The following is a 24,688-nucleotide window of genomic DNA, read 5'->3' as shown; positions in this document are numbered from 1 at the left end:
ATCCAGGTACACAAATCACTGAAAGTCGTGACGCAGCTTTAACAGGTAGCGTTAACAGGTAGCGTTAACAGGTAGCGTTAACAGGTAGCTTTAACAGGTAGCGTTAACAGGTAGCTTTAACAGGTAGCGTTAACAGGTAGCGTTAACAGGTAGCGTTAACAGGTAGCTTTAACAGATAGCTTTAACAGGTAGCTTTAACAGGTAGCGTTAACAGGTAGCGTTAACAGGTAGCTTTAACAGGTAGCGTTAACAGGTAGCTTTAACAGGTAGCGTTAACAGGTAGCTTGAACAGGTAGCGTTAACAGGTAGCGTTAACAGGTAGCTTTAACAGATAGCTTTAACAGGTAGCGTTAACAGGTAGCGTTAACAGGTAGCTTTAACAGGTAGCTTTAACAGGTAGCGTTAACAGGTAGCTTTAACAGATAGCTTTAACAGGTAGCGTTAACAGGTAGCTTTAACAGGTAGCGTTAACAGGTAGCTTTAACAGGTAGCTTTAACAGGTAGCTTTAACAGATAGCTTTAACAGGTAGCGTTAACAGGTAGCTTTAACAGGTAGCGTTAACAGGTAGCGTTAACAGGTAGCGTTAACAGGTAGCTTTAACAGGTAGCGTTAACAGGTAGCGTTAACAGGTAGCTTTAACAGATAGCGTTAACAGGTAGCGTTAACAGGTAGCTTTAACAGGTAGCGTTAACAGGTAGCTTTAACAGGTAGCGTTAACAGGTAGCTTTAACAGGTAGCGTTTACAGGTAGCTTGAACAGGTAGCGTTAACAGGTAGCGTTAACAGGTAGCTTTAACAGGTAGCGTTAACAGGTAGCGTTAACAGGTAGCTTTAACAGGTAGCGTTAACAGGTAGCTTTAACAGATAGCTTTAACAGGTAGCGTTAACAGGTAGCTTTAACAGGTAGCGTTAACAGGTAGCTTTAACAGGTAGCTTTAACAGATAGCTTTAACAGGTAGCTTTAACAGGTAGCGTTAACAGGTAGCGTTAACAGGTAGCTTTAACAGATAGCTTTAACAGGTAGCGTTAACAGGTAGCTTTAACAGGTAGCTTTAACAGGTAGCTTTAACAGGTAGCGTTAACAGGTAGCGTTAACAGGTAGCTTTAACAGGTAGCTTTAACAGATAGCTTTAACAGGTAGCGTTAACAGGTAGCTTTAACAGGTAGCGTTAACAGGTAGCGTTAACAGGTAGCGTTAACAGGTAGCGTTAACAGGTAGCGTTAACAGGTAGCGTTAACAGGTAGCGTTAACAGGTAGCTTTAACAGCTACTGCAGTAGTTACACTGGTTTGTTCACAGGTTAATTTTGGCTCCCGGTCCAGCAACGCCTCGATTTTAAAATTCTCAACCTGTTAACCTGCCTCTTTGACAAGCTGTTGGACAGCTCTCTTCGCTCAAAAGGTTGAGCCCATGTTCCTTTCTTCCTCTGTGAAGCGCCTTCAGCTGCCGAGGCCCTACGCCCTGGAATTCCCTCCCTAAACCTCTCCGCCTCTCTATACCTCTCTCTCTCTCTCCTCCTCTAAGATGCTCCATAAAACCTACTACTTTGACCAAGCTTTTGGTCACCTGTCCTAATATCTCATTATGTGGCTCAGTGTCAAGTCTTGTTTGATAATCACCCCTGTGATGTGTTGCTATGGTAAAGGCACTGTATAAGTGCAAGTTGTTGTTGTATTGATGTTTGTGCTCAGTTTGCTATATTCCTGAAAAATCTGTTTACTGCTGTCTATTTTATGGCCACCATTGTTTAACACGCTATATTTCTATAGCACGTTAGAATGTTGCAACAGGAATCACTGTTATGGGATCCCAAGCTGTCACAATTCATGATTTACAAATGCTATTTATAAGGGTTACGCCAGTAGGTTGGTGAGTATCCGAGCCACACAGACCAGGAGGCTCCCAGGTTCTGGCCCCGGTCTGTGCTGCCCTAGCTGGTCACCGCTGGAGTGGCAGTAGGGGTGCTACAATTGGCGTCAGTGCCCGTGGGCCAGGGAGAGGGTAAATCAGCCAGGGTTCCTGCTCCTAATCTTTATCTAGTGACACCCCCCACCCTGGTGGTACCGCAAAGCCAGAATCCGGCTTGTCCGCAACGCCTCCACAGCCGAATAGCTTGCTGACACTCACTGTGAAGTCTTACACATGGATGATGAATGAGGTGCTGGAAGATATCTATGAAACTATATCCCAGCACCTTCAGGAGAGGCAAAGAAGAAAATTGAATAGGGAACAAATATATTTCTTCTTGTGTAAACTAAAAATGTACAGCAATTCCCGGGACTTTGTATTTATTAATCTGGTATGATTCCAATCCATATGAAAATTAAAATCTGCCATTAAAACTACTCTGCTTTTGCTACAAGCCTCTCTAATCTCTGAATTAATGCATTCTGCCAGTGGACAACACCCATTACAGTTTTAAGTCCGTCATTCCAACTGTAAATTTGACCATGTGAGTTGAACAAGGGACCAGATCTTCTTGTTCAGGAGTTAGGAACAGTTCATGATATACTGTACAGTCAGTGGAATTTTTCTGTCCTTGAGAAAAATCAATGCATGTTTTTATTCAATGATGAATTAATTTTTGTATTGTCAGATTGCATGAATATAGAACCAATTGCTGCAACAAGTAATATCTTGGAGCAATGGAAAGTGACCAATTCATCATTTTTTGACTTGGAATTTTACAGGTAGTGTACAAATAATATTTAACTCTATCTGTACCTGTTGGGGTTTGTATAATGAATAACTCTGTGTCTGTCCCTGTTGGTGTTTGTGTAGTGAATAACTCTGTGTCTGTGTCTGTTGGTGTTTGTGTAATGAATAACTCTCTGTCTGTCCCTGTTGGTGTTTGTGTAATGAATAACTCTCTGTCTGTACCTGTTGGTGTTTGTGTAATGAATAACTCTGTGTCTGTCCCTGTTGGTGTTTGATAATGAATAACTCTGTGTCTGTCCCTGTTGGTGTTTGTATAATGAATAACTCTGTGTCTGTACCTGTTGGTGTTTGTGTAATGAATAACTCTGTGTCTGTACCTGTTGGTGTTTGTATAATGAATAACTCTGTGTCTGTCCCTGTTGGTGTTTGTATAATGAATAACTCTGTGTCTGTACCTGTTGGTGTTTGTATAATGAATAACTCTGTGTCTGTACCTGTTGGTGTTTGTATAATGAATAACTCTGTGTCTGTACCTGTTGGTGTTTGTGTAATGAATAACTCTCTGTCTGTCCCTGTTGGTGTTTGTGTAATGAATAACTCTGTGTCTGTCCCTGTTGGTGTTTGTGTAATGAATAACTCTCTGTCTGTCCCTGTTGGTGTTTGTGTAATGAATAACTCTCTGTCTGTCCCTGTTGGTGTTTGTGTAATGAATAACTCTCTGTCTGTACCTGCAACTATATAAAGTTGCTGTTGTGTTCAAGTTTTGCATTATCTTGTTTACTTCAATTTTTTTTAAGGCTAATACGGATCGAAATCTCATTTAAACTGAAGGGAATTGACCTTCAAACCATTCGCAACAATGAATTGCCAGACTGCTATGAGTTTATGATTACTGTGAGTAATTCCTCTTCTTTCACTGCTTCTGCTCTTGTATGGTGAGATGTAACTGAGTCGTGTAGGTGTAGGTTAGTGCTGTTGAACATTAAAGAAAGACTTACATTTATATAGTGCCTTTCACGACCACAGGACGTCTCAAAGCGCTTTACAGCCAATGAAGTACTTTGAAGCGTAGTCACTGTTGTAATGTAGGAAATGCGGCAGCCGATTTGTGCACAGCAAGATCCCACAAACAGCAGTGTGATAATGACCGGATCATCAGTTTTAGGTGTCGGTTGAGGGATAAATATTGGCCAAGACACTGGGGAGAACTCCCCTGCTCTTCTTTGAAATAGTGCCATGGGATCATTTATGTCCACCTGAGAGGGCAGACGGGGCCACGATTTAACGTCTCAACCGAAAAACAGCATCTCCAACAGTGCAGCACTCCCTCAGTACTGCGCTCCCTCAGTAACTGCGCTCCCTCAGTACTGCGCTCCCTCAGTACTGCGCTCCCTCAGTACTGCGCTCCCTCAGTTACTGCGCTCCCTCAGTACTGCGCTCCCTCAGTTACTGCGCTCCCTCAGTTACTGCGCTCCCTCAGTACTGCGCTCCCTCAGTTACTGCGCTCCCTCAGTACTGCGCTCCCTCAGTTACTGCGCTCCCTCAGTTACTGCGCTCCCTCAGTACTGCGCTCCCTCAGTTACTGCGCTCCCTCAGTTACTGCGCTCCCTCAGTTACTGCGCTCCCTCAGTTACTGCGCTCCCTCAGTTCTGCGCTCCCTCAGTTCTGCGCTCCCTCAGTACTGCGCTCCCTCAGTACTGCACTGGAGTGTCAGTCCAGAAAAGGAAATGGCGAATGGTGAGACTCCGAGTGCAAATTTCCTTTTGAATTGTTTGGACACGTTAACCGTTCAAACTCTCAAAGTAAAAATTCCGCCCCTCCAACCTCCCCTCTCCCCTCAGTTTCTTTTCCTCCTCCCCTGAAGGTATTGACTCCTTCCAGGAGGTCAATTCCACAGCTGCCTGCACACCTTTGGTACTTCATCCAACTAGCCACTATCATCTGAAAGCCTGGATGGTGAGGAACAAGAAACTGTTTGGTCAGACAGGGCATCGCAGCCGACCTTGATCCTGTTTTCACCCGATGCCCACCTTTGCATACTTTCCAGTGAATAGTTGTCTGTTGTGGGAACACTGGCTGATTTCTCCGCCCCCCGCCCCCCCAGCTGCCCTAACCCAAGTCTTACTATAGTGCTTGGTTGAGACCTAACAGCACAGACCTGGGACCTCCTAGTTTATAGTTTAGTACTACCTCCTATCTCCTTAGAACAGAGAAAGTTAAAGGGAAATTTTTTTAGGGGTCTTCATAATCATGAACGGCTTTGACAGAATAGATAAGGAGAAACCGTTTCCAGTGGCAGAAGGGTCGGTAACCAGAGGACACAGATTTAAGTTGAATGGCAAATGAGCCAGAGGCGACATGAGGAAACATTTTTTTACACAGCGAGTTGTTATGATCCGGAACGCACTGTCTGAAAGGGCGGTGGAAGCAGATTCAGTGGTAACTTTCAAAAGGGAATTGGATAAATACTGGAAGGGAAGAAATTTGCAGGGCTATGGGGAAAGAACAGGGGAATGGAACAAATTGGATAGCTCTTTCAAAGAGCCAGCACAGGCATGATGGGCCGAATGGCCTCCTCCTGTGCTGTACCTATTATGATACTACACAGCACCTCATGCTTTTACCAACTAAGCCACTGAAAAATGACACTCTAGTGCCATTTAGAGCCAGTTTAGCACCAGTTTATGCAGAATTATATATAGGTATATCTATGCCTAGCTGTCCATATCTCTATCTCTGTACTAGTATATTTAAAGCAGATTATAAAAAAACTTGTATTTACTGGTGCATTTTAGACACCCATTATGAATAGTTTAGTAGAATAAGAGGTTTCGTTGTGAGCACAGAAATAGAGGACACTGGTTCACAGTGATCAAGGCCCTTCCCCACCAAGCACTGGATGTGGACCTACGTGATAACGTGTCAGTCAACCCCAGCAAAAGGAAAATAAATAGCTGGCAGGGATTAGGAGGGAGTGAAATGATCAAACAAGTCACGGGGCTATCCTGCTGCAAAGTGCGAATGTGAGTAGGTGCGTAGGATGAGACTGGAATTGGTGTCTTGAAGGTGCCCACGGTCAAATAGCCTGCTGATACTTGCTGGCAAAGCTCACACACGAGGAACGGTCACATGGTTGAGGTAGTGGGGGATGGCGGTTGTCAAGGCGTACCCCGGCCAGAGGTCAATGCCCTCAGGAGGGGCGGGGGCAGCAATTTGGCCGAAGAAGCAGGAGGAAAGAAGGAAAAGAACTTGATAGGACACGTTGGTTTTCTGCGCTGGTGGGATTGTGGGCTGGAGGAGGGGGGGCGGGAGATATCGGTGGAGGACATCCAACCCAGGGTTGAATATCGGGGATGATGTGGGGGGAGAAAGAGGATGGATAAATATTTGAAGGTTTTGCTGAACTTCACGTAGAACTTGGCCTCAGGAGATCAAGTAGATGGGACAGAGTCTACGATAAGGTGGAAGGAGCAGGCTCGATGGGCTGAATGACCCTTTCCTCGTTCTGTGCTTCCTTGTTGGAGCACCCAAAACACTATATGTGGATAGTGGATGATTTCCCGAAGAGGTGTTCTGAAATCGTTGTGATTACTAAGCAAGTGGTAATACCTAACAAATTATTCCCCCCAACTGCAGATTATCTTTGACAATGCAGCCCACAGTGGAATCATTAAAATAAGTCTGGACAGTGACACTGCAATGAGGGAGTGCAAAGACTGGCAGATTGCAGGATCCCGTAAGTACTTGTTTTATGTTTATGGAAACAATATATTGAGTGATTATGACTTGGCTGTTAACACGACCTGCGTCAAGCACTCCAAAGTTGGACAAAGATAAGGCAAGAAATCCATTCCAAACCGTGACTTTGGGAATACTTATACAAAATTGAGTGGGGTCATTGTAGACTTTTTTTTTTATTCGTTCGTGGGATGTGGGCGTCGCTGGCGAGGCCGGCATTTATTGCCCATCCCTAATTGCCCTTGAGAAGGTGGTGGTGAGCCGCCTTCTTGAACCGCTGCAGTCCGTGTGGTGAAGGTTCTCCCACAGTGCTGTTAGGAAGGGAGTTCCAGGATTTTGACCCAGCGACAATGAAGGAACGGCGATATATTTCCAAGTCGGGATGGTGTGTGACTTGGAGGGGAACGTGCAGGTGGTGTTGTTCCCATGTGCCTGCTGCCCTTGTCCTTCTAGGTGGTAGAGGTCGTGGGTTTGAGAGGTGCTGTCAAAGAAGCCTTGGCGAGTTGCTGCAGTGCATCCTGTGGATGGTACACACAGCAGCCACAGTGCGTCGGTGGTGAAGGGAGTGAATGTTTAGGCTGGTGGATGGGGTGCCAATCAAGCGGGCTGCTTTGTTTTGGATGGTGTCGAGCTTCTTGAGTGTTGTTGGAGCTGCACTCATCCAGGCAAGTGGAGAGTATTCCATCACACTCCTGACTTGTGCCTTGTAGATGGTGGAAAGGCTTTGGGGAGTCAGGAGGTGAGTCTCTGGCCACAGAATACCCAGCCTCTGACCTGCTCTTGTAGCCACAGTATTTATATGGCTGGTCCAGTTAAGTTTCTGGTCAATGGTGACCCCCAGGATGTTGATGGTGGGGGATTCAGCGATGGTAATGCTGTTGAATGTCAAGGGGAGGTGGTTTATTGGATGTCATACTCCATCAAATCACTTGCTCTAGGCATGGCACTGGTTCAAACTGTAAAGGTTTGCAGCCTTTTTGAACACCTCAACAACAACAACTTGCATTTATATAGGTCCTTTAACGTAGTAAAATCTTGAATATAGAAGATTAAGGGGTGATCTAATTGATGTGTTTAAGATGATCAAAGGATTTGATAGGGTTGCTCGAGAGAAACTATTTCCTCTGGTGAGGGAGAGTCCAGACCAAGGGGGTATAACCTTAAAATTAGAGTTAGGCCGTTCAGGGGAGATGTCAGAAAGCACTTCTTCACACAGAGGGTAGTGGAAATCTGGAAAACTCTCCCCCAAAAAGCTGTTGAGGCTGGGGGTCAATTGGAGATTTCAAAACTGAGATTGATAGATTTTTGTTAGGTAAGGGTGTTAAGGGTTATGGAACCAAGGCGGGTAAATGATGTTAGGGTACAGATCAGCCATGATCTAATTGAATGGCGGAACAGGCTCGAGGGGCTGAATGGCCTTCTCCGGTTCCTACAACCAATTAAAAGGCATTTTCGTATTGGTTTAGATGCAGGAAGAGCAGCAGTTGTGTGAAGAATTGCAATCTCCAGGTACCACTCTCCCTTTCATGTTGTGTAGCTGGTCCCTTTTGAATACATTGGAAGGTCATTTAGAAACTAACGACTGCTGTCAGTACACGGAGGTGTGGTGCTGGATACCAAAGATAGAGAGTTCATCTCCTTTATGTCAATAGTGTGCCATCAGGAACTGTCATTAAATAAAACCCCTCGATGCTACTCTGACAAGGTTCAGTTTCCTTTAATATCCATGAATACTTGTATCGGTTCTTGGAAGGTGATGTTGGATTGATTTTTTGTTTTATTTGTGCTCAGGATCTGGGCTGTAGTGACTGCTGATTCCTGCAGTTACCCTGACTTGCTAGACCATCTCAGAGGGCATTAAGGGTGAATTGCGTAGCATGGGATTGGAGTCACTTGCAAGAGCAGACCAGGTGGAATTTGCAGGCTCCCGTTCCTGAACGACATCAGTGAACCTGTTGGGCGTTATATTTATTTATTTATTTATTTTTTATTCGTTCACGGGATGTGGGCGTCGCTGGCAAGGCCGGCATTTATTGCCCATCCCTAATGCCCTCGAGATGGGCAATAAATGCCAAGTCAGTAATCCTTCTTGCCATGGTGGGATTTGAACTCTCAACTTCTGGGCTGCTAACCATGACACCACTGTACTCTTAGTGCTTGAGCAGTTTACACAACGGGGAATGGAAATAGCATTGCAATCCTGGAAGAGCCTTGCATTATATAATCTCAGTACACAAGTATCTTATGATGAGGCATTTATATTGTTTTATTTTATTCCAGTCTCAAAGAATACTCACTATATCCTGATCTTCGATGCCTGTGTCATGCTGATTTGCTTGATGTCGCTTGTTCTTTGCATCCGGTCTATTATCCTTGGCACACAGCTGCATAAGGTATTTATCAATTGCATCTTTTGATGTACAGACACGGAGCTGTTCTTTGCATTAAAGTCTGCTGTTGACCATTAATTGACTTAAATGTTCCTACAAATCCGTTCAGTAACGTCTTTTCGTCACGTAAAAAGGAAAAGCTTTCGTGTTGTGGCACGTTTTAAATCTCAAACATTTTAAAAATTATCAAAGAAGCTTGCCATTGGCATTTATTTGGCCAAACTGGATAGTTAAAGCAGTAGGGTGTACACGGTATATAAAACACTGCACTATCTGAAATGTCCTCAATGGGGAACAGTACAAAATACATCATGGCACATTTAGCAGCCTGACACTGACCCATGACTGTAATTTTTAGTGATCTGAAATAGCGACATATTAGCAAAACTGAAAACAGTAAATATTGACACAAAATATGATCATGACAGCAGGAAGTAAGGTTTATGGATGGGAAGTCCACAAGATATTTTTATATAAATGTATTTTTATTTAACATATGTTTTTTTTTATTCGTTCATGGGATGTGGGTGTCGCTGGCGAGGCCGGCATTTATTGCCCATCCCTAATGATTGGCACCATCCAATATGTATTGGCACCATTCAGTTATTTTCGTAACCATAGCAAAATAGCACATGAAAGTTTTGGAAAATTGAATGTAAGAAAATCCAGAGTAAGAAAAAGCCTTGTTGCCCATTGTGCTCCGAGCCCATGTATAATTATTCTTCCCTCTTCCCACACCACCAGTTCGTCCCCTTCTTTCCTTTCCCTGCCTCTACTGGGGTGAGAAAAGTCAAGCAGCACTGTTGCCATCTCTGTAGCCCTCAGTCCCTTTTCTCAGCAGGCACTGATCCATCTCCTTATTTAACGGTGCCCAGGCTGACCGTCAGTTTGAGTCTGTTCCACGTGTCCGCTGTCCTGTGGAGGGAAAAAAAAGTTTCTCTCATCTCTCACCTTGCTCGTGGCATGCGAACTTTGAAATGGTGTCCTCGAGTCCTGCTGTGAATGTTAAATAGCTTGTTCGCTCCCACCTCATCTATAATCACAGAATCGTACCGCACAGAAGGAGGCCATCGGTCTATCGTGCCTGTGCCGACTCTTTAAAACAGCTGTCCAATTAGTCCCAATTAATTTTAAATCTGAGATCAATAGATTTTTGCTAGCCAAGGGTATTAAGGGATATGGAGCCAAGACTGGTAAATGGGATTGGGATACAGATCAGCCATGAATGGCGGAACAGGCTGGAGGGGATGAATGGCCTATCCCTTTCTCCTAAGTTCACACCCCCGCTCTTTCCCCATAGCCCTGCAAATTTTTCCCCTTCAAATATTTATCTAATTCCCTTTCGAAAGTTACTTTTGAATCTGCTTCCACCACCTTTTCAGACAGTGCATTCCAGATCATCACAACAACCTGCGTAAAAAAAAAATTCTCTTGATCTCTCCTATGGTTCTTTTGCCAATAATCTTACATCTGTGTCCTTTGGCTACCGTCCCTCCTGCCAGTGGAAAGTTTCTCCTTATTTACTTTATCAAAACCCTTCATAATTTTGAACACCTCTATTAAATCTCCCCTTAACCTTCTCAGCTCTAAGGAGATCAATCCCAGTTTCTCTAGTCTTTCCACATAACTGAAGTCCCTCATCCCTGGTACCATTCAGGTCAATCTCCTCTGCACCCTCTCTAAGGCCTTGACATCCTTCCTAAAGTGTGGTGCTCAGAATTGGACACAATACTCCAGCCAAGGCCTACCCAGTGATTTATAAACTGATTTATAATCTAATAACTTTTATTAGATGGAAGATCTGTATCATGTCTCCCCTTCAGTCTTCTGCAGAAAAAAATAAGTTTAGATGCTTGAGCGTCTGTCCATAACTTAGTGCCCAAAGGTTTGGAATCACCCTGGTCATTCCTTTCTGAACCCTTTCTGATAAATCTGTGTGCTTTTTGAGGTGGAGGGCAATTTTTATGGCATGGTAGCTCACGTCATCTCATTCTGAAATGAAGATCTTGGAAATGACAAGGTCATAGCACATTGTTCAGCCAGTATCTAGACTGGAGAGATTGGAGACGCTGGGATTGTTCTCCTTAGAACAGAGAAGGTTAAGGGGAGATTTAATAGAGGTGTTCAAGATCATGAACGGTTTTGATAGAATAAATAAGGAGAAATTGTTTCCAGTGGCAGAAGGGTCGGTAGCCAGAGGACACAGATTTAAGGCGATCGGCAAAAGAGTTAGAGGTGACACGAGGAAACATTTTTTTACACAACGAGTTGTAATGATCTGGAATGCGCTGCCTGAAAGGGCGGTGGAAACAGATTCAATAATAACTTTCAAAAGGGAATTAGATAAATACTCGAACGGGAAAAATTTGCAGGGCTACGGGGAAGGAGCAGGGGAACGGGACTAATTGGATAGCTCTTTCAAAGAGCCGGCACAGGCACGATGGGCCGAATGGCAGCCTCCTGAGCTGTATCATTCTATGCTACACTAAGTAACTGAAGTTATTTTTTTTAATCGATTTACAATTGGGGAGAGAGAGAGCTCCTTTTAAACTTTCCATTGTCTTCATTGGGATGTAGGATTTGGAGTGAGAATCGAGGGGGGCCGTGTGAAGGGCAGGCAATCGGTTCTGCCAGGTTACCCGGTCAGCTGGCGATGGAAAATTATTCTTAGTGTGTGAGAATAAATAAAAGGGAGGCTGTCAATGAACCATCAGTTTCTGTTGTGCTGTTATGGTGAGGTTCTGCTGAGGGGGCGTGATGCACAAACGCGGGTGAGGAGCGACGGTAACTTTTGTTTTATCGTTGCAGAGATTTGTCAGTTTCTTGCTGAAGAGGTACAACCGGATCGTGTGCTTATCCGACCATCTGGAGTTTCTGAACGGCTGGTACATCCTGATCATCCTCAGCGACCTGATGACTATCACCGGCTCCGTCATGAAAATGGAAATAACTTCAAAGGTATGACCGGAAAAAGTCAGGGTTTACACAGCGGGCGACGAGCTTTTCCCATCGTCCTCTTTCTTTAGACTAACCCTGCACCTATCATAAGTATCATAGTAGGTAGAGCACAGGAGGCGGCCATTCAGCCCATCAAGTCCGTGCCGGCTGTTTGAAAGAGCTATCCAATTAGTCCCATTCTCCTGTTCTTTCCCCACAGCCCTGTAATTTCTTTGCCTTCAACTATTTATCCAATTCCCTTTTGAAAGTTACTATTTAATCTGCTTCCACCACCCTTTCAGGCAGTGCATTCCAGATCATTACAACTCGCTGCATAAAAAAATGTTTCCTCGTGTCGCCTCTGGCTCTTTTGCCGATCACCTTAAATCTGTGTCCTCTGGTTACTGACCCTCCTGCCACTGGAAACAGTTTCTCTTTATTTACTGTCTCAAAATGGTTCATGATTTTGAACACCTCTACCAGATCTCCCCTTAACCTTCTCTGTTCTAAGGCAAACAATCCCAATTTCTCCAATCTCTCCATATAACTGAAGTCCCCCATCCCTGGTACCATTCTAGTAAATCTCTTCTGCACCCTCTCCAAGGCCTTGACATCTTTCCTAAAGTGTGTTGCCCAGAACTGAAAAACAATATTCCAGCTGAGAGCTAACCAGTGATTTATAAAGGTTTAGCGTAACTTCCTTGCTTTTGCCTCTATTTATAAAGCCCAGAATCCTATGTGCTTTTTTAACTGCCTTCTCAACTTGTCCTTCAAAGATTTGTGCACCTACCTGTGGGTACTTTTTTCCTTTCTTTTTGTGAAGAGTATCTAAATTATTCCCTGTCCTCTGGGCCAGCATTCACAGGCTTCCTTGGAAATTCTGTCCACTATCTCACATGATAGGCCCTACGGAACTGAGGCATTGGTTCCATACAGGGCTTTCCAAATCTTCCACGGTGCTTCAGGGAAAAGGTGATCAATCTCGGAGGGGATGGTTTGTCCAATTGTTAAATGATGCCAGGGTTTTTGCCTCTGCTACTCTATCTAGAAGTTTATTCCACACATTGATCGCACTTTTTGTGAGGATGAATTTCTTGAAATCAGTCTTTTGCTAGTTCGAACCTTGTTCTACTCCTGCAGTTTAATTTAATGTTCTGAATTAACTTTTTCTGTACCCTTAACCATCTCCTACACCTCTACAAGGTCACCTCTCAAACGCCTCCTTTCTAGGCTGAAGAGCTCAAGACTTGCCACATAACTCAGCCCTCTAACGGCCTCCTTCACCAGCCTCCTATCCTACCAGCCTGGCGGTTCTTGTCCGCACTGCCTCCGGCACTTGTGAATGTCTCTCTTGTTTCCTCGGTGACCAGAACAAGACTCGGTATATAATAACTCCCTGTTTTCCATTTCAGACCCTCACAACATATGATATTTGCAGCATTTTCCTGGGCACCTCTACCTTGTTTGCCTGGGTTGGAGTCATAAGATACCTGGGATATTTCCAGAAATACAATGTAAGGATCACTGCAGTATAATGGACGTAGAGTTTTCACTTTGGGCGCAATCGGGAAATTGCACGTCAAACTGCGCTTGAAATTTCGCCGGTTAGATTAGGCTTCAGGTTTCTGCTAAAATTCATTTGCGTAACCTCAAACATAAAATCTTCCATGAACCAGTGCAATAGAATGGAATCGTTCCCTTCTTTTCCCCATTAAAAAGTATTCCTTGATGTATTTAAGAGTGGTAATCTGGTGCAGTTTTATTAATACAGCTGGAAATGGGTTTATCAGAAACAATAAGCATTTTTAATAAGGGTGTCCCGTCCTCCTCCTGTGAGTAACCTGGTTTAAAATCACTGAAAATGACTTTAAAAGCTATACTGAACCATTTAACAGTTTCATTGGTGTACACTCGCCAGTTTTTTAGTAAATTAAATATTTTTTGATATGAAACAACTTTTAAAACCCACCTGTGCTCCTAAGAGAATGAGCAGAATTTGAAGACTCTTCCCGAACCAGCGCAATCGACGGAAACTCGTAACTTCCATCTGGGGGGGGGGGGGGGGGGGGCGTGGCCAGTTTTGTGGGCGGGGCCTGATTTGGGCGAATTGAATCTTAGAGCAGTGTAAAAGATCGTGGTAAAACCGAAAGCCTAAATGGCGTAACTCACTTATGTTTAAAACCACCCCCCCACCGATCTTTTGCGCTGGGTCGGCCGATTCCACCCGGATTGGGCAAACGGGAACAAGCAGACACTCGATCCCCGAAGTTGACTTTGCCAAAATCTCTTCCCGGCGATGGAACGAATCCTCCATTAATGCTGCTTTACTCTTCACACAGGTGCTTATTTTAACGATGCAAGCAGCTTTTCCAAAAGTCTTACGCTTTTGCTGCTGTGCAGGCATGATTTACCTGGGCTACATGTTCTGCGGGTGGATCGTTTTGGGACCTTATCACTCCAAGGTAATCGCTGCCGACAATTAATTCAAATCAGTTCCTTCATTACCTTTTCAGAGGCCGAGCGAGCTCCTGCATATTTCCAGAATGTCCTGGTTTCGTTTCCTTGACTGAACAACGGAATGTTTCACCAGGCCACCTGGTTACTGCAAGTGTCAGGAGATTGGAGAAGCTGGGATTGTTCTCCTTAGAGCAGAAATGGTTAAGAGGAGATGTGATAGAGGTGTTCAAAACGGTGAAGAGTTTTGATGGAGTAAATAAGGAGAAACTCTTTCCAGTGGCAGAAGGGTCGGTAACCAGAGGACACAGATTTATGGTGATTGGCAAAAGAACCAGAGGCGACATGAGGAAACAATTTTTACGCAGTGAGTTGTAATGATCTGGAATGCACTGCCTGAAAGGGCGGTGGAAGCAGATTCAATAGTAACTTTCAAAAGGGAATTGGATATATGGGGATGGGGGGCTCAGGATAGAGAGAGATTCTAGAGAAATGGGGACTGGCAATGGGGGCTCGGGATAGAAAGAGATTCTAGAGAAATGGGGGCTCGGGATAGAGAGAGAGACTAGAGAAATGGGGACTGTCCGCTGGTTCCCCATTCGCCCACCAATGGAAACAATCCTTCACCATTTACTCGCAGTAAGGTGCCCGGGTTTCACTCACCCCTTTACTGACTGCTCCTCTCTCAGCACCGCTCCCACTTACCATGTTGCTGCTCCCGGCTCTGCAGGAAGTGCTGAGCCCCACACCCACCTCATTCCCCAGTCCTCTCTTTCCCCACTGCCCAAACCTAATCACCCCCAATGCATCCCCAGTTCCCATCTCTTCCCCCCGACAGAGCCCCAATCACCTGACCCCCATTCCCTAGTCTCCCTCTCTTTCCTGGCCACCATCCCGACCCCCATTCCCTAGTCTCCCTCTCTCTCTAACCCATCCCGACCCCCATTCCCTAGTCTCTCTCTCTCTCTAACCCCCATCCCGACCCCCATTCCCTAGTCTCTCTCGCTCTCTCTAACCCCCATCCCGATCCCCCATTCCCTTGTCTCCCTCTCTTTCCCAACCCCCATTCCCTAGTCTCCCTCTCTTTCCTGGCCACCATCCCGGCCCCCATTCCCTAGTCTCCCTTTCTTTCCCGGCCCCCATTCCTTTGTCTCCCTCTCTTTCCCGGCCCCCATTCCTTTGTCTCCATCTATTTCCTGGCCACCATCCCGACCCCCCATTCCCTAGTCTCCCTCTCTTTCCCAGCCCCCATCCCGACCCTGGGTTTTTATGGAGTAAATAAGGAGAAACTGTTTCCAGTGTCAGAAGGGTCGGTAACCAGAGGACACAGATTTAAAGTGATTGGCAAAAGAACCAGGGAGGAGATGAGGATGAATTTTATTCATGCAGTGAGTTGTGATGATCTGGAATGCACTGCCTGAAAGGGCGTTGGAAGCAGATTCAATAGTAACTTTCAAAAGGGAAATGGATAAACACTTGAAGGGGAGAAATTTGCAAGACGATGGGGAAAGAGCAGGGGAATGGGACTAATTGGACAGTTCTTTCAAAGAGCTGGCACAGGCACAATGGGCCGAATGGCCTCCTTCCATGCTGTATCATTCTATGATTGTATTTATTCCATAATGCTAAGAGAGAATGATGTGGCTTTCCAATAGTTCATGTCACGCTACACGTAACGCCACCAGCGAACAAAAGTTATCTGTTTTTAATATAACGGGTCATTTGCTGTCTTTCTCTTCCTTCCGGATGTTTCCATGTTTCTGCCTCTCTCTCTCTCTCTGTTTTTTTTTGGTTGTTTGTACATTCGGTGGCCCTGTAGGTAACACCTCTCTGTCTGAACACTTTGATTGCCTTGGCAACGGGCAGTTGGAAAGACTATCAGTAATCACCAGGCATTGTTCTGTGATTTATAAATGCGAAAGGTTCGAGGATTTCATTTCCACATTCACCTGAGGAAGGAGGAAGCCTCCGAAAGCTTGTGATTTTCAAATAAAATTGTTGGACTATAACTTGGTGTTGTAAAATTGTTTACAATTTCCAATAGAGGGCAGTGTTGTTACAGGAAATGAAGCCTAGAGTAGAACAGCAACAGGGCTCCCACTAATAACTGCCATTAAGAGAAAAATTTACACTTTTTTAAAACAGTTTGGAGATATTTTGTACCTACCTTGTTTGAATATAAAATAGACTTTGCTGTTGTTTTGTATTTAAAGACAGTTTTGGGAGAAGAAAGAGCTTGCATTTGTGTAGCGCCTTTCACGTCCTCAAGACGTCCCTGAGCGCTTCACAGTCAGTGAGATACTTTCGAATTGTAGTCACTGCCAATTTTCACACAGCAAGATCCCATAAACAGTAAATGAGATAAATGATCGGGGGGGGGGGGGGGAGGGGAGGCGAGGGGAGAGGGGGAAGGGGAGGGGAGGGGTGACATCACAGAGAAAGTCTTTGACGAGTTGAGAGACCAATTCCTTCAATGTCATCAACTACTCACTATTTAAATAAGAACAAGTCAAAGAAATCCAGCCAGAAATAAGACCATGGACGGTGTGTTGTAAGGTTTACTAATGGATTTGGGGGAAGGAATTTAAGCTGACATCTTGTGGCATTGCTCAAGGACATATATTGCATCAATATATCTTTCTGATATATATTAATGACCTGGACTTGCGTATAGAGGGTACAATTTCAAAGTTTGCAGATGACACGAAACCCGAAAATGCAGTGAACAGTGAGGAGGATAGTAACAGACTTCAGGAGGACATAGACAGACTGGTCTAAATGGGCAGACACATGGCAGATGAAATTTAACACAGTGAAGTGTGAAGTGATTCATTTTGGGAGGAAGAATGAGGAGAGGCAATATAAACCAATGGTATAATTTTAAAGGGGATGCAGGAACAGAGAGACCTGGGGGTTCACATAAACAAATCATTGAAGGTGGCAGGACATGTTGAGAAGGCTGTTAAAAAGCATATGGGATCCTGGGCTTTATTTATACAGGCATAGAGTACAAAACAAAGGAAGTGAAACCTTTATAAAGTTACGGCCTCAGCTGGATTATTGTCTTCAATTCTGGGCACCACACTTTAGGAAGGATGTGAAGGCCTTAGAGAGGATGCAGAGGAGATTTACTAGAATGGTACCAGGGATGGGGGACTTCGGTTACATGGATAGATTGGAGAAACTGGGATTGTTCACCTTAAAGCAGAGAAGGTTAAGAGGAGATTTGATAGAAGTGTTCAAAATCATAAATGGTTTTGACAGAGTAAATAAGGAGAAACTATTTCCACTGCCAGAAGGGTCGGTAACCAGAGGACACAGATTTAAGTTGATCGGCAAAAGAGCCAGAGGCGACATGAGGAAATTTTTTTTTACGCAGTGAGTTGTGATGATCTGGAATACACTGCCTGAAAGGGCGGTGGAAGCAGATTCAATAATAACTTTCAAAAGGGAATTGGATAAATGGGGATGGGGGCTCAGGATAGAGAGAGATTCTAGAGAAATGGGGACTGGCAATGGGGACTCGGGATAGAGAGAGAGACTAGAGAAATGGGGGCTCGGGATAGAGAGAGAGACTAGAGAAATGGGGGCTCGGGATAGAGAGAGAGACTAGAGAAATGGGGGCTCGGGATAGAGAGAGAGACTAGAGAAATGGGGGCTCGGGATAGAGAGAGAGACTAGAGAAATGGGGGCTCGGGATAGAGAGAGAGACTAGAGAAATGGGGACTGTCCGCTGGTTCCCCATTCGCCCACCAATGGAAACAATCCTTCACCATTTACTCGCAGTAAGGTGCCCGGGTTTCACTCACCCCTTTACTGACTGCTCCTCTCTCAGCACCACTCCCACTCACCACGTTGCTGCTCCCGGCTCTGCAGGAAGTGCTGAGCCCCACACCCACCCCATTCCCCAGTCCTCTCTTCCCCCACTGCCCATCCTAATCACCCCCAATGCATCCCCAGTTCCCATCTCCCCCCCCCCGCCAGAGCCCCAATCACCCGACCCCTATTCCCTAGTCTCCATCTCTTTCCCAGCCCCCATCCCGATCCCCCATTTCCTAGTCTCTCCCTCTTTCCCTAACCCACATCCCGACCCCCATTCCCTAGTCTCTCTCTCTCCCTAACCCCAATCCCGACCCCATTCCCTAGTCTCCCTCCCTTCCATGACCCTCATTCCCTAGTCTCCCTCTCTTTCCTGACCCACATTCCCTAGTCTCCCTCCCTTTCCCAACCCCTATTCCCTAGTCTCTCTCTCTCTCTCTAACCCCCATCACGACCCCCATTCCCTAGCCTCCCTCTCTTTCTAGAGCACCTATCCCGACCCACATTCCCTAGTCTCCTTCCCTTTCATGACCCCTATTCCCTAGTCTCCCTCTCTTTCCCAGCCCCCATCCCGACCCCCATTCCCTAGTCCCCCTCTCTTTCCTGACCTCCATTTCCTAGTCTCCCTCCCTTTCCTGACTCCTATTCCCTAGTCTTCCTCTTTTTCCCGACCCCATTCCCTAGTCTCCCTCTCTTTCCTGGCCCCATCTCAACCCCCCATTCCCTAGTCTCCCTCTCTCTCCCGAGCCCCCATCCTGACCCCTATTCCCTAGTCCCCCTCTCTTTCCTGACCCCCATTCCCTAGTCTCCCTCTCTTTCCCAGCCCCCATCCAGACCCTCCCATTCCCTAGTCTCCCTCCCTTTCGTGACCCCTATTCCCTAGTCTGCCTCTCTTTCCTGACCCCCCCATTCCCTAGTCTCCCTCTCTCTCCCGAGCCCCCATCCTGACCCCTATTCCCTAGTCTCCCTCTCTTTCCCAGCCCCCACCCTGATCCCCCCATTTCCTAGTCTCCCTCCCTTTCGTGACCCCTATTCCCTAGTCTCCCTCTCTTTCCCGACCCCCTATTCCCTAGTCTCCCTCTCTTTCCCGGTCCCTATCCCGACCCCCTATTCCCTACTCTCCCTCTCTCTCCCTAACCCCCACCCCGATCCCCATTCCCTAGTCTCCCTTAATTTGTAACTTGAGTTATTTTAATTGGAGCTTTCAATTGGTGCGGCAGCTTGGTGGTTTATTGTGAAGTGTGATACTCTGACCTAAATCCAATAGGGAATTCAGGAGAAACTTCTTTACCCAGAGAGTGGTTAGAATGTGGAACACACTACCACAAGGAGTAGTTGAGGCAAATAGCATAGATGCATTTCAGGGGAAGTTAGATCAACACATGAGGGAGAAAGGAATACAAACATACAAATTAAGAGCAGGAGTCGGCCATTTGGCCCCTCGAGCCTGCTCTGCCCTACTTTCCCGTCTACCTACTATAACCTTTGAACTCCCTTGTTAATCAGGAATCTATCTAACTCAGCCTTAAAAATATTCAATGACCCTGCCTCCACCGCTCACTGTGGAAGGGAGTTCCACAGACTCACGACCCTCTGAGAGAAAAAAAATTCTCCTCATTTCCGTCTTAAATGGGAGACCCCTTATTTTTAAACTGTGGCCCCTAGTTCTAGTCTCCCACAAGGGGAAACATCCCCTCAGCATCTCACCCTTCAAGTCCCCTCAGGATCTTATATGTTTCAGTAAGGTCACCTCTCATTCTTCTAAACTCCAGTGTATACAGGCCCAACTTGTCCAACCTTTCCTCATAAGATAATACCCTCATTCCAGGAATCAGTCGAGTGAACCTTCTCTGAACCACTGCCAAAGCAATTATGTCTTTTCTTAAATAAGGAGACCAAAACTGCACACAGTATTCTAGATGTGGTCTCACCAATGCCCTGTACAACTGTAGCAAAACATCTCTACTTTTATATTCCATTCCCCTTGCAATAAATGGCAACATTCCATTTGCCTTCCTAATCACTTGCTGTCCCTGCATACTAACTTTTTGTGATTCATGTATTAGGACACCCAGATCCCTCTGTAGCTCAGAGTTCTGCAATCTCTCTCCATTTAAATAATATCTGCTTTTCTATTCCTCCTGCCAAAGTGGACAAGTTCACATTTTCCCACATTATACTCCATCTGCCAAATTTTTGTCCACTCACTTAACCTATCTATATCCCTTTGCAGACTCCTTATGTCCTCTTCACAACTTACTTTCCTACCTACCTTTGTGTCATCAGAAAATTTAGCAACCATACATGCGGTCCCTTCATCCAAGTCATTGATATAGATTGTAAATAGTTGAGGCCCAAGCACTGATCCCTGTGGCACTCCACTCGTTACATCTTGCCAACCTGAAAATGACCCATTAGCTAACCAATCCTTTATCCATGCTAATATGTTATGCCCTACACCGTGAGCTCTTATTTTGTGTAGTAGCCTTTGATGTGGCACCTTGTCAAATAGAAGGATATTGTTAGATGGAGTAAGGTGGGAGGAGGCTGGTGTGGAGCATAAACACCGGCATGGACCAGTTGGGCCGAATGGCCTGTTTCTGTGCTGTAATTAACGCTGTGATGTAACTCAATTATTGGTCTCTGCCAAGCATGTGACCAATTGTGTCGTATGGTTAGCATGCACCAATCAGAGAGCAGGCTAGTGCGTCTGCTACATTCAGAGAGTCACGCATCGAGATTAATAGACGGGGTGAATTTTGTTGAAATTGTCCTGTTTTGTTTTTTTTTTTCAGTTTGAAAACTTAAGTGCTGTTGCTGAATGTCTTTTTTCTCTGATCAACGGCGATGATATGTTTGCAACGTTCGCAGCAATACAAGAGAAAAGTAACCTGCTCTGGCTGTTCAGCAGGGTCTACCTGTACACCTTCATCAGTCTCTTCATTTACATGGTCCTGAGCCTCTTTATTGCCCTCATCACTGACACTTATGAAACTATTAAGGTAAGTGTTCCAAAATAGTTTTTAAAAACGGAAAATGCTTCTTTTAACTTCTTTGGCCCTTTTTACAATTGGCTTGTCCCCTCTCTATCTCTCTCTCTATCTCTCATTCACCAGAGCCCCATGGGTCTTACCTGTTCCGTTCCTTAGTCAAGAGGGTAGCCGACTTTCTAACCAAGCAGACCTTATTTTATCAGTCGAACTATCGAGTTTAGGGTTGCCAACTCCGGTTTGGAGGTATTCCAGGAGGTTTCTCCGCATGTCCTCCAGCTGTCCCGCCCCCACACTCCCACCATTGGTCGACTGACATGGCCCCGTCCCGCCTTCCTGCACCAATCGGAATGTGAACAGACTCTTTGTTACCCGATTGGATGATACTTGACTGTCAAACAGCCCCCCCGTTCCCGTCCCAATATTTTTATAACTAATAAACAAAATTGTTCAAAGAAAGTGAATAAAACACACAATTTTTTTTAATGCCCCTATGATTTTTATTTTCCCCGGGTATTGCTCGCAGCAGTGTCCTGGAGATTAATCTTCAATTCCTGCAAACCCCAGGGCAATCTTGGAGGGTTGGCAACCCTTACCCTGAGTGTTGCATCAGAGTAGTCCAGGGTAAGCCGTCCTATGTTGGTAAAGCCAGTATCTAAATGAACTATGCAGACAAGAAGGTCCTGGGTTCAATACCCTAATGTGCTGAGAAAGAGGGTCTATACTGGGCTAAGAAAGGGGAAATGTCCATGATTCCCACTGTTGGTGATCCCTGCTGGAAAGGGAGTCTGATGAGGACAGGAACGGGTTCTGCTGTGACTCTCCTCCCCCCACCTCTGTCATTTTGTATATCTGAAGGTGCTCAATCACAAACTCGTCTCCACCTTTGATGCCCATCCCCACTCTCTCTCACCCTGGTCGTTCCCCCTGGTACGGCCCTCGTCTCCGCCCCCTTTAAGTGCAAGGGACGTGGACTTGAACGTTTATGGTGGACAACTGATTTAGAGATTCATTGCCAAATCTGGCTGGACCACATAAAGCACTATCGGGTCCTGCTCTCTGCCAAAGCTGCTCACTATTCCAGGACTATCCTGGAATGCAAAGATAATCCCCGGCTTCTCTTCTCCACTAAAAACCATCTTTTTAAACCCCTCTCCCTTGCCCCTTCCACCCTCACCTCCAACAACAACTACGAGGAGCTCATGGACTTCTTTGTCACTAAGACTGAGACCATCCATTCTGCTTTCCTCCCTTCCCCTAGCCCAACGAGCCAAACTTCTCCTACGGTGCCCCCCTGCCCTAGCCCTAAACTCGCACCTTTCTTTAGTTTCTCTCCTATCACCTCTCATCTCTCCGAGCTCACCTTGACCATGAGACTCACCTCCTGCTCCTTCGACCCTATTCCCACCAAACTGCTGACCACCCAACTTCCCTTCCTAGCCCCCATGTTAGCTGATAATGTTAAAGGTCCTCTCTCTTCAGGTAGTGTCCCCCTCCCCTTCAAATCTGCCGTCATCACGCCCCTCAAAAAACCCACCCTCGATCCCTCTGTCCTTGCAAACTACCGCCCCCATCTCCAACCTCCTGTTCGTCTCCAAAGTCCTTGAACGTGTTGTCGCCTCCCAAATCCATGCCCATCTTTCCCTCAACTCCATGTTTGAATCCTTCCAATCAGGTTTCCGCCCCTGCCACAGTACTGAAACGGCCCTTACCAAAGCCACAAATGACATCCTATGTGACTGTGACCGTGGTGAACTATCCCTTCTCATCCTTCTCGACCTGTCTGCAGCCTTTGACAAAGTTGACCACACCATCCTCCTCCAATGCCTCTCCTCCGTAGTCCAGCTGGGTGGGACTGCGCTCACCTGGTTCCATTCTTATCTATCCAGTCGTAGCCAGAGAATCACCTGCAATGGTTTCTTTTCCCACTTCTGCAACGCTCTCCTTCCCCTCCAGACACACTATCCCTCCTCTCTTTCCCCATCCCCCTTCATCGCTCCTCTCCCCTCCCCATATCATCCCCTTCTCCTCCTCCCGAAGGTATTGGACTTGCTGGAGTACAGTTCAACACGTAGCCCCCTTGGTACCTCACACAAACATCCATTCTTTACCTACCGGCCATAATGGAGATAGTCTGCCTACTAATTGACCTCATGGGGGCACTCAGCACAGTCAAACCCCAGTCCTGTCCTCATCTTACATCCAATAGAACACGTAAACTTCCAGAAGGGGATCCCTGACCAGGAATAGGAAACCTGGCCATTATATCTCAGTACTGTTGAGGCCAGGTGCAGAATCCTCAGCTGCTTCATCAATGACCTTCCCTCCATCATAAGGTCAGAAATGGGGATGTTCGCTGATGATTGCACAGTGTTCAGTTCCACTCGCAACCCCTCAGATAATGAAGCAGTCCGTGCCCGCATGCAGCAAGACCTGGACAACATCCAGGCTTGGGCTGATAAGCGGCAAGTAACATTCGCGCCAGACAAGTGCCAGGCAATGACCATCTCCAACAAGAGTCTAACCACCTCCCCTTGACATTCAACGGCATTACCATCGCCGAATCCCCCACCATCAACATCCTGGGGGTCACCATTGACCAGAAACTTAACTGGACCAGCCACATAAATACTGTGACTATATGAGCAGGTCAGAGGCTGGGTATTCTGCGGAGAGTGACTCACCTCCTGACTCCCCAAAGCCTTTCCACCATCTACAAGGCACAAGTCAGGAGTGTGATGGAATACTCTCCACTTGCCTGGATGAGTGCAGCTCCAACAACACTCAAGAAGCTTGAAAACATCCAGGACAAAGCAGCCCGCTTGATTGGCACCCCATCCACCACCCTAAACATTCACTCCCTTCACCACCGGCGCACCGTGGCTGCAGTGTGTACCATCCACAAGATGCACTGCAGCAACTCGCCAAGGCTTCTTCGACAGCACCTCCCAAGCCCGCGACCTCTACCACCTAGAAGGACAAGAGCAGCAGGCACATGGGGACAACACCACCTGCACGTTCCCCTCCAAGTCACACCCCATCCCGACTTGGAAATATATCGCCGTTCCTTCATTGTCGCTGGGTCAAAATCCTGGAACTCCCTTCCTAACAGCACTGTGGGAGAACCTTCACCACACGGACTGCAGCGGTTCAAGAAGGCGGCTCACCACCACCTTCTCAAGGGCAATTAGGGATGGGCAATAAATGCCGGCCTCGCCAGCAACGCCCACATCCCATGAACGAATAATAAAAGAAAATCCTCCCCAGCACCACGACTCATAGAATCATACATCACAGAAGGAGGCCATTTGGCCCATCGTGCCTGTGCTGCCTCTTTGAAAGAGCTATCCAATTTAGTCCCACTCCCCAGCTTTTTCCCCATAACCCTGCAAATCAATCCTCTTCAAGTACATGTCCAATTGCCTTTTGAAAGTTCCTATGGAATCTTCTTCCCCACCCTTTCAGGTAGTGCGTTCCAGATCTTAACAACCCTCGGTGTGAAAAATTTTTCCCTCGTTTCCTCTCTAGTTCTTTTGCCAATTATTTTACATCTGTGACCTCTGGTCACTGACCCACTTGCCAGAGGAAAGTTTCTTCCTACTTGCTCTATCAAAACTCCTCATTATTTTGAATACCTCTATTAGGTCTCCCTTTAACCTTCTCTGCTCCAAGGAGAACAATCCCAGCTTCTCCAGTCTCTCC

The 24,688-nt window shown here is 46.0% G+C and overlaps 1 protein-coding gene across 5 annotated transcripts in view; it reads left to right on the top strand.

Moving 5' to 3' along the window:
* The window catches only part of LOC137325098 (mucolipin-2-like), a 102,628-nt gene that overhangs the window by 56,663 nt on the left and 21,277 nt on the right, over nucleotides 1-24,688 (top strand). For all 5 annotated transcript variants that reach the window (XR_010963814.1, XM_067989818.1, XM_067989817.1 and 2 more), the window contains 8 exons: nucleotides 2,597-2,690; nucleotides 3,456-3,552; nucleotides 6,295-6,394; nucleotides 8,677-8,789; nucleotides 11,595-11,744; nucleotides 13,136-13,237; nucleotides 14,063-14,185; nucleotides 20,792-20,998. Coding sequence is in view for 4 of the 5 variants with exons in the window: in XM_067989818.1 (XP_067845919.1) it covers nucleotides 2,597-2,690; nucleotides 3,456-3,552; nucleotides 6,295-6,394; nucleotides 8,677-8,789; nucleotides 11,595-11,744; nucleotides 13,136-13,237; nucleotides 14,063-14,185; nucleotides 20,792-20,998 (986 nt within the window). In the remaining variant the exon portion in view is untranslated. The remainder of the gene's footprint in view (nucleotides 1-2,596; nucleotides 2,691-3,455; nucleotides 3,553-6,294; nucleotides 6,395-8,676; nucleotides 8,790-11,594; nucleotides 11,745-13,135; nucleotides 13,238-14,062; nucleotides 14,186-20,791; nucleotides 20,999-24,688) is intronic.

This window comes from Heptranchias perlo, chromosome 9, assembly GCF_035084215.1.
Source record: "Heptranchias perlo isolate sHepPer1 chromosome 9, sHepPer1.hap1, whole genome shotgun sequence".
NCBI lineage: Eukaryota > Metazoa > Chordata > Chondrichthyes > Hexanchiformes > Hexanchidae > Heptranchias > Heptranchias perlo.
This window is presented reverse-complemented; position numbering and strand designations above follow the sequence as displayed.